The sequence below is a fragment of the Thermobia domestica genome, chromosome 9, assembly GCF_964235325.1.
Source record: "Thermobia domestica chromosome 9, izTheDome1.hap1.1, whole genome shotgun sequence".
Classification (NCBI taxonomy): Eukaryota; Metazoa; Arthropoda; class Insecta; order Zygentoma; family Lepismatidae; genus Thermobia; species Thermobia domestica.
Genome location: NC_137462.1, coordinates 26,897,649 through 26,908,641, shown reverse-complemented (window position 1 = coordinate 26,908,641; position 10,993 = coordinate 26,897,649). Strand labels below are relative to the sequence as shown.

The following is a 10,993-nucleotide window of genomic DNA, read 5'->3' as shown; positions in this document are numbered from 1 at the left end:
ATAAGCTTCTTTATATAGAACTATTCAATATATTCAAGACAGCGTATCAAAAAAGTTTAGTTTTACCACATATTGTGTAAGTAATTAATATCACGTACTAGAAACCTCTCTCAGCTATGGTTAATCAGCTTCGGCAACGTGTAGCAAACTCATGGCTTCTCATACCTCAAAAGAACATCCAAAGTTTCTTGTTCTTTATGCCTTGTAGTTGTACCGTTCTCAATGACCATAGTAGACCCAAGCGCTGCTGACGTCTAGACTTTGTTAAACTTTCACACATTGTAATAGGGCAGTGAGTGTAATCATTTCACACATGTATCTTAAGCTATTTGCCACATTTGGGGCTGCTAGATCTTTTCTTTCTTTGTTTTTTTTTTCTCCTCAGTATTGTATTTTTAGTGTCGAGCAGTGTATTTTAACGAGCTATTTTTACATGGAAATGAGCGATGTTTTTCCGGTTATTTTTATCATATTCTTTTTGCGATAAGGTTCTTTCATTCCAGGTTTTTATAGAATAGAATATAGAACGTTGCTTTTTTTCTTTTTTAAAAAAAGGAAGAAAATTATGTACAGTCACGCTAAAGAATGATTTTTTTTCTGATAATCATTTTTCCCTCAAACAAATATTTCGACGATTATATTACTTTCTGCATTACTTTTTCTTAATTAGAAAAAAAAAATCAGTATTATATGACTAAAACACTACATTTTCATCATTCATTCATTCATTGGTTTAGTCGTTATGACCTGTAGGCTAAAGAAGGCGTTTTATAACTAGATAAATTAAAGCGAATGAGGATAGCATGAATACTATGAAAAAGAGGACTGTATAAGAACCGTTGGAACGATGTTGACTATTACAAATTATTACGTCTGAGATCAAACCGGAGTCTTTCGTGCTAGAGGTGAAGTCTGTACTAGTCAGCTACTGTTTTTCATATTTCATTCAAGAATTATTACTATTATTATTAGTAGTAGTAATAATATAGAGGGGAATCCTAATGAGGAAGTAACTGGATAATAGTATAAAGTGTACTTCAAATACGTTTACACATAATAGCTGAAGTAATGAGAGGACTAAGAGCGTCTCTTAAAAATAAAACTTAGGTAAATGAACGCCCTTCATACCTTCTTCAGCCTTCCAACACAAAACAGACACAACCTACTCTCATCTAAATTTTGAATTTCTCAAATTCTCGATGGTGATAGTGAAAAAACGTATGTACAATATTCATTCACTCGTATCTTTAAATAAAAATATGAAATAACAGACAAATTCTGACCAAAGCATATATTAACTAATAAATAATAGCGTTACAGTTTCGGCAAATTAACTTTGCCTTCATCAGACACATTCCTGTCTGATGAAGGCAAAGTTAATTTGCCGAAACTGTAACGCTATTATTTATTAGTTAATATATGCTTTGGTCAGAATTTGTCTGTTATTTTATACAAGAAGTTCCAAAGCTAGAATGAGTGGCATTCAAAAATATGAATTACTTCGGTCATATTTTTTTTAATTACGGTAAAGCAGTTCCTGAGCCACAATGAACGGCATTCAGCTAAAAAATAATAATTAATTTAAAAAAACACTACACGTTAATCAATAATAATAATAATAATAAAACTAGTCACATAATGATTAGTCTGTTTGCTAATACAGCTTGTTCAAAAAGTTATTCAACCTTATGGCGAATCACACGAATTATTTTTGTTTCGTTATAGGTGCTTCGCCATGGGCTATACGTTGCAACAGCGTATATTCATTATGACAGAGTTACATTTACACCAGCAGTTGTGCTCTGACCTAGAGGACCTACACAGAGAAGTACGAAACAGATGCTCCAAACAAACCCTCCATCAAGCGTCTATACGACAAGTTTCGAGGAGAAATGGTCGACCAAGGTTGTTAACAAAAGAACAGTTGATCAATGTGGAAGCTGCATATATTTTGAGTATATATATATATATATATATATATATATATATATATATATATATATATAACAGTTCTAGCCCTCCATTGGCAGTGCACACACGGCCTTGCGCAAATGTTTAAAATTGTACTTCTATTAAGTTAGAGCGGTTCAACAACAATGTTACTTGGAAAAATGTTTTCCAGGATGCCTAATATCAAAGGGGCTATGGCCACCGCGATCTCCAGATTTTAGGGCTTGCACATTTCTTCTTGTAGGTTTATCTTAAGGACTCCGTCTACATTACTCATCCGCAAAGTATTCCAAAATTGAAAGACAGTATTCGCTGCTGTGTTGGTAACATCTCACGGATAACAATGAAAAAGATTTTCAACAATGTGGTTCGTCGTGGTCACTTGTATGAAGAACAAAACGGTAATCACTTCCAGCACTTATGTAGAAAATGTACAATATAGTAATATGAAATGTTTTCCCATAAAATTGCTAACTTTTTGAACGCCCTATACTATATTTGATTTGTTTTTGTTACTACATGCTACCATAAGCCATCTCTACTCTCTTACTGTACATTACATTTAAGAGAAGTAATATAAATAGGAAAGTAATTCACTTCTATCATTAAATGTTAGTTGTGTGTAATTAGTAAAGACATACATTTCTTGCAGCTGCCAAGATTAAAAAAAAGTACACCACAGAAGTGTACAGCTACATTCGAAAGTTTTGCTCAAGAATTTATATAAATTTTAAGATTTTTGTTGGACAAGTATTTTGACAGATTATGAACATGTATTAGATAAATTGAGAAGGACATAATAAACATGAAACATGAAAGCAAATGAGGATAGACTACTCAATCCTACGATCCTGCAAAAATCATTAGCTAATTAGTACATTCTTGTAGTTTCTGCTCTAAATGATTAAATTCTGCGTTTAAGAAAAACTCCTGCAGCAGTCAGAAAATACAAAAATGTTGGTTCTTAATTTGTACACATATTAAAACACATAAATAACCACACATTCCACACAGAAGTTAGTATTCCTTATTCCTGAAAGTTAAATGAGTTAGTGAATCCCAAAGCCTGAAAGAGCACCCAGAAATTAGTTGAGAACAGGCCAAAATAGAGTGTTTTTCACGTAAAATTGCAAAAGATGCATGAAATAGCCTATGTCATTATAAAGTAGTTTGCAAAGGAAACCATTTGCCACGTGAAACTACATTTAGAGTAATCCTCCACAAAATTTATCAACACGGCATTCGTTCGCCATGAATATTACATGAGCAATTTGAAATTAAACTATATAGATTAACTATACAGAAGACATTGTCTTGCAATAGCTGTTATATATTTTAAAATCTAAAAACTTCGAAAGGGAACTATTATTGGTTCATGTTTAGACCTGCAGTACGAAGGATTGCTTACTGGATTACCAGATTTGTGAAGCTAGAGTTGAGTGAAGCATATTTTTAAGAAGTTTGTTGGTATATATTGGGGATGCAAAACATAGAACTTTCTTATTGTATTTCAAGTTGGTCAAGTAACATTTGAAAATTGGGATACCTTTAAGCTATATTTTGTATTGAGTTGAAGATTTTTCTTAGAAAATAATTTGTTCTATCACAATAAGAGACCTAATCACTGCGAAATTAAAATACCGCTAATTTTACAGTAATTATGTGATATCTTCAAATAGATAAAAGATAATCGAAATGTGGAACAAGAGCTCGCTAGACAATATTATTTTACATGAGATACAGTTATCACGGCTGATTCGCCTGCTTTCGATCTCCAGCCATTTAGAAAATTGACATTTATTTTAGCGTTTATAAATGGCTGCAAACGCAAAGCTATTAGGTGACACGTGACAACGGTACCCCATGCAAAACAATATTGTCTAGCGCGATTTTGTTCCACATTTCGATTAATTTTTATCTATTTGAAGATATTACATAATTACTGTAAAATTAGCGGTATTTTAATTTCGCCGAGATGGGATCTCTTAAATCATAACCATAGTCAAAAACTGAATCACAAATTACAATAAAGAAATATTACAAAGCCAGTCGTAGTTATTTTTTACTACAATCATTAACGAAATGTTCCTTTCCTAAATCCTGTTTATTTATTAATGAAAAACACTCTACTTTAGAAATTGCATGCATAATTAAGGTTTTCTCTAAGCTAACTATACTTAATTTAAACTTCATTAAATAAGACCACAATCATGGATTTTAGCATTTGTTTTGCACAATATTAAAGTTCAAATTAGTAGCTTTTTCTCCTAAAGCAGAACAACAGGGAACGGTGCGACAATGTCCCAGAAAAAAAATGCGAGCTGCAGAAAGATTAATAACTCTAGAAGAAAATTAAGGCCACAGAAAGATTGTCTACTTTCTAAACGAAAATGAAAATTACTGTTGCAGCTTAAGAAGCAGTTGGCAGCGAAGTAGTGCATGAAATTGTGGGTCTCTAATTAGCAAAATTATGAGGAAGCATCCTGCAGCCAATGATTTTTCGTTTGAAGAGATCAGATAAATGGGACTTCTGGCTGGCTCCAAAGGAGACAGGAAGTTTTTGAAACTGTTTTTTGTCAGAAATATGGTAGTCAATACCAGAACTATTGCAAACATGTTTCCGGAGACAAACTAATGTCTAAAGAGATGACACGCAAAGTTATGAGGAGGATACAAGAGATTTAAATGATTCATGGTCAGGTTTTAAGTTGTAAAAGAGAACGAAAAACAACACCAAGTTAGTACTTGTAAATGCCATTTCAGTAAATATATGTGAGGATTTCTTGATTTTATACTTGTTCAGTTATTTTACAGCCCTATAAGCCTCGTGTATATTTTTTCGTAAATAAAAAGCCTAGAATTTTTTTTCTTTTATACGCTTGAAAATTTTACTACATTATTATTAAATGCTTGCAGAAAGTTTTGAGTTTTTCGTAAGCCGTCGCAGGAAGTTGAAAAGTATTCTGCTTTGAGAGCTTTTTCTACACCCTACCTCCTGAAAAATAAAGTAAGTGAACTCTTTACACTGTGATATTGTGTTAAGAGGTATCCTACAGAAGCTACCAGTTTATGTAATGTAATGGCATTTTGTTTAAGTTAAGCTACTTTGGTAGAACACATTATTTTCAAGTCGTTGTATTCTGCTTAAAAAAAGACCTACAAAGGAAGTACAGAGTAAAGCCTTATAAGAATAAAATTCACAACCACACACACATGAAGTCTGCACATTTCATTCTCATTCCCTTCCTCCTTCCACACAACATTAAATTTTTAATTAAAAAAAAGAAAGAAAAACAAAAAGAAAAGAAACGGGTGCAAGCTAAAAATAAATATGGATATTGCATACAAACTTTATAATGTGATAATTAGCCCTTACTTGAAAAATGAAGTCACAGCAGGGATATGCACCTTAAAACCTCATTACGTTTCATAGGCGTTATCTTTTGCTGAACATATCCCCTTGTCAGATGTTCTAGAACTCATTTTTAAAAAGTTGGAAGTTCAAATTTGTACTATGGAGAATATTCTGAGTGGTGAATTAGAAAACGAACGGAGAAATCATTTGCCTCATTCACTGCCCTTCAAATAAGTGTTACCATCCACTGCATAAAGACCTCTTACCTGTTCTGTAGGAAACTATCGGTCGCCGTATTTGAAGAATTTTATATTTAGAAGCCAGAAATATCTGGTAATGTAAGAATTTTGATGGCGTTCTCATATCTTCACCATCAGGGGTAAGGCTTTAAATACCGTCGATGTGTGATCCTTCCAATCTCACGTTCAGCACCTCTTCAAGACACTGCTGCCACATCCGCTTCAAAACCTGAGCCTACAATATCACGCACTATCGCAGCTTCAACACCGAAGACATCTCCTGATAATAACTCATCTTCTGAAGACATCATCCAAACTATTCAAGAACTTCTTCAACTTCTGAATGATTTAAACCTGGCCAACATAATACACATGCTACGCACCTACATGCCAAAGCTGAAAGCCGCCCCAGATTTGCTCAGCAAATTCACCATCCTCACGAATATCTTCTCTGAATTATTACCGTGGAATCAAGAAGCCACTTCAGTGCTTCTTACTTGTTGTAGGAAGCATTTTTCTTCTTTTATTTGTATTGTTCTGTATTTTGTACTTGGTAATTTTGTATTGTAAACAGTCAAAATAAATAAATAAATAAATCGTGTTACCCAGTGAAAACTACAAATAAATAAATACTCATGGCCCCTAGACAAGGTGTTACCTTCTGCGGCCCGCCCATTTTCAGATAGGAATGAAACTGCACTTTTAAAAAATGTGACCCTTCAATGTGTACATCTATGAGCACTTTCCTATCGTTGACAAATGTGACAAGACGTAGTAAGGGTCTATTTGAAGGCTCATTGGTACGTTCTTTTCTTTCTGCCCTTTGCTTTTGTGTTAAATCCGGATCAACTAATGAATTTTTAGGAACGTATCTTTCGATTGTCTGCTGTCGTTAATCCCTACACAAGACTACACCTGTAAGTGGCATTAAAAAATATCTTCCTGCTGCCTTCGAACGCATTTACTGGATTTGCATTGCTGCAGCTTTTTGTAATGACTTATGACTCACAAAATGACCCTCGTAGGGGCGTGTATGTATGTCAGCTTCTCATGAAGGTTAATTATCACATCATACACATGCAAAAATGTAATGAATGCAAGCATCAAGCAATGTAACAAGCAATGTAGAAGAAAGTAGATACATTTTAAAAATACCAAGTTTATATAATACAGATAAATATGAAAAATAACTTACCATTGAGCAAACAGAAAAAAAAATGGAAAGTTTATTAGGTTAATTTTAGCCTCTCACAACAGATTAATCGACTAATGCCAAGTTTTAAAATCTACAGTTTTTAATTGAAAAAAAAAAAAAAAAAAAAAAAACTAATAAGAATTTCTAAAAGCGATTCACATTGTGTAAGCAATCCAAAAATCAATGTAGTTGTAATAGATTAAAACACACGATTCTTTATAATTGCCTAAAAATACCTGGAATCGTTAGGATATAAGTAATGAATAATTATTATGAGAAAAACTAACTGTTTTGACTATTTGTATGCATATATATTTTAAACCATTTCAAAATGAATACAAATGCATAACATAATTGGAAAATTCAAGTATCAGTCTCTCAAAATATAAACAGAATTCTACAATCTTAGAATTAAGAAATGCAGAGAGGAATTACCACGTTAATAATACATACCGGTTTCACTAGCAATATTCGCTGAGAAATATACAAAACATACCAGAGTGATTTTTCATCTGCACTGAATGGATTATCATATACACAATAATTTGTCCCATGTTTCTCTGCATAATTGAAATAAATATTTTTAATACCTAATGACAATAATCTTCCAATCCGTATCAAGTTTGTTGCTTTTTTCTTTCTTTTTTAACTCTTGGTTTTCGAATGTGCAGTCACTATCAAAAGTGTGTAACTACTCTATATATATATATATATCGATTATTCGGAAACAATACTAAAAAAGCACTTTCGGAAATGAATCTTAACAAGAAAACACGCAAAAAAAAAAAAAAAAAAAAAAAAAAAGTCAACATGGCGCATAAATGCGTGAATTTGGAATTGTGGCCCGCCAAAAATTGAAATGAAATAAAATCTTTTATGTCCCACAGTTATGCCGGCTAAGCTACAGAAGACGGTGATGAGAAATGAATGAACGAAATGGTGGAATGAAGAAAATGGGAGGAAACTGGAGAACCTCGAGAAAACCCACACACATGGTGTTTGTCCACCACAAAGCTCACTTCGCGGAAGCTGGGATCGAACCAAGGATCCTATGCACCAGAGATGGACGCTCTATTACTGAGCCACCGCCCTCCCCGGCAAAAAATGGTCGGAATGATAAAATACAGGCTTATAAGTCTAGAAAATGTTGGATCAAGATCGGGTAAAATGATGTCTGCTTATTTTGAGTCTAGATTCTACCAGAAAATGTAGACTCAAAATAGATTTAGCCTCAAAGCATACACAGAAATTCATGACATTTTCTAATAACGAAAAACGATAGGCAGATCACGAACTGACGCATTAATGGGATTTGGGCACAAAATAACCACTATGTTCTTCTACCCGACCTTAAACAGAATTTTCGCTCTCGAATCATGACTTTTCATTTTATCGTTCCGACCAATTTTCGGCCGTGAGTCTGTAATTCTTTTCATGTTCTGATATGAAGATTCACTTCCCGAAGTCTTTAGGTGTTGTTCCCGAATACCCTATGTAATTTGTAGTTAGTAATTATGAAAGAAACTTGTCAGTTTTAGTACTATCTTCTCTTATTTAAGAAGTAAGACGTAGTTACGAAAAACTGTTTCATTTTTTTTTTCAGTGGCGTTGATTAAAGAACATACATGTGGCGGATATACACTTTTACTAGCGTTTCTTCCATAAAAACCAATTTATGTTTGATCCTCAGCTAAATATCAAGTATTTTAACAAATTATTGAAGTTAAATCTACGAAAAGTAATATTTTATGCCAATTTACATAAGGGTATAGCACTTTTATTTTCTTATTTACCAAACACAATTAAGAAGCCAGAAAAACTTTCGAAAACTGGAAAACAAAATAAAATAAATAACAAAATAATAATAATAATAAAAAGATTCAGTGCACACTTTTATTTTGTAACTAGTCTCTCTCTACCCATTTTATTATTGTCTACAACAGCAACACAAAAGAAAAGATTTTCGAAAAAAAAAATGCACACAATGTGTTAACTACTACTTCAAGTGCATCTAAATTGTATTATTATGGAAGCTAAAAGCTAACTTACAACATGTGTTTACATTATACATCACATTTCGAAACTGCATGCAATACAGTAAACTGAATCACATGCAAAAAATAGTTTTTAAAAATGGTAATAAGAAATATATATATATATATATATATATATATATATATATAAATATACAATGTGTCTGAAAAACAACTGTTAATGGTCTTAAGGGATATTTTTTTTTTTTCGGCTCTTTACTGCATTACCTGAAGGCAAAATGTGTAAATTTATTTTTTCTCTGCAATTAACTGAAAATTCAATATGACCCACAGTAAATGAGATACAAGCACAAAGATTATTTCACAATCTGATGAGTACAAATAAGTTATGTAAAACTATAACCTACTTTCTATTAATCACCAGCTATTACCGTTTTTCCTTAGCTTTCTTTTTCTACAGTGAACTGCGGTCATATTGCCTTTGATTCTCCAGTGACTTCTCTAGCTTTCGCTCACAATTTTGTGAGAAATTACATGCACTCTTTCTTATATCATTGGCTACACACTTCCTTAGTAGACTTTTGGATTTTTTAAGCATATCCAACATACGTCTCAGAGAATTGAGATAAATCACTCCGTGATTTGAAAACGAAATTTCGCATCTAGCGATCACTTTGCTAGCTTTCCACCTTATATCTAAACAAACAAACAAAAACAAAAAAAGTATTGAAATAAATCACAGTTCTATATGAACACGAATTATTTGTGCTCAGATTTGACTGTATCCTTCGTCACGATATCTCATAACTGCAGTTAGTCAGCATGGTCACTTAATCAGCAATTATCTTTTTTAATACAGTTTTACAAAAATAACTTTTTCAAATGTACTATTCCAGAAGTTTATAATGAAATTTAGATAATATGCCAAATGAACTCCTCGAGTCATTATTTTTATGTGTAAAATGTCTCTGATTTATAATTTAAATTTTATGTACATTGTTACAAAAATATGTGAATACTGTTTGACTAGGAACATTGTTAAATTTGACTTGACTATTAGGAAATGAAACATACAAAGTTTCACATCAGTTTTATACGATTCCGACAGCTAATCTCAACATTTTATTGCAGTATTCAAACTTTAGACATTTCTAGAATAATGCTAGTTTTAATAGTGAAATGCTTCTATATTTACGAAATAAAATAAGCGGCTTTCCAGGATCAGGAAAAGAAGTTGCTCCAACAACTATCATTTAGCAGTCTGGATTATCCTAAGACTTTTGGCACTGATTACAGTACCGTGCCATGAGAGGGGGGGGGCGATGGCCCCGGGTGCCGAAGTAAGGGGCGAAAAATTCGAAAAGAAAAAAGGAAAGATATATATAAAATGGAAGGAAAATTAATATAAAGTGCTCAAAATCAAGGAAAAGCAGAGTTTATTTTTTAAAATTTTCTTACGCTTCGCGGCAACCATGGTGGCGCTTTGCGGCTGGTCTGTCGACCTCACTCATACGTACGGGGACGCCATCGTATATTCTCGTTACAGACGCTCATTTTCCACGGCACGGCACTGACTGATTAATTTATTAACTTACATATATTTAAACTAAACGCTACATTTCTGACGTTACATTGTCACTGCATTATTAAAAAAAGGAAAAAATGGCTAAAGGACGGTAAATAACAAATCTATTTCTATTGATGTCATAATCGTAAACTGACATTTAACTAAGAAGTTACTTAATAATCTTGAACTGATGTGAAATACTTCGAATCAGTACGAAAAAAGTTGTTTCAGACATCATTGCATATTTGGACACTCTAACACTACATGTACTTTCCAAACTCATTATCACAAATTAAATCAAAGTACTTGTCACTAATTGTCACAACAATCATACACAGACAACAATCACACAGTCACACTCACTCTCACATATCCAAAAATGCAATCGAAAGCTAACTCTGAAAAGACATTAATGTTAGAGAATGACACACACTGTTATGGATATTATTAATTATGATTAGCGGTTTCAAACAAAAGACATATATGATGCAATATTGAAGTTAACGGTGCCTGCTTCTTGAAGAGTAGCGATCTCGAGATCTCCTGGATGACCTTGAACTGCGAGAATGAGATCTGTAGCTTCGAGATCTAGAGCGGGAACGGGAAGAACTGGAGCGAGTTTTGAACTCAAGCTGCTGCCCCTCACATGCCTAGTGGAAACCAAAAAAACATTTCAATCTACAGGCAAAATAG

General features: G+C 33.0%; 1 protein-coding gene across 7 annotated transcripts in view; it reads right to left on the bottom strand.

Annotated features, from left to right (window-relative positions):
- Srrm234 (Serine-arginine repetitive matrix 2/3/4) overlaps positions 1–10,993 on the bottom strand; it is a 391,760-nt gene that overhangs the window by 17,017 nt on the left and 363,750 nt on the right. The window contains exon 11 of one of the 7 annotated variants that reach the window (XM_081770791.1): positions 7,205–10,950. The exons of the other annotated variants lie outside the window; for them this stretch is intronic. Coding sequence (XP_081626917.1) covers positions 10,767–10,950 — 184 coding nt within the window. The 3' untranslated portion in view covers positions 7,205–10,766. Of the gene's footprint in view, positions 1–7,204; positions 10,951–10,993 lie in introns of those variants that run through there. 7 annotated transcript variants of the gene reach the window in all.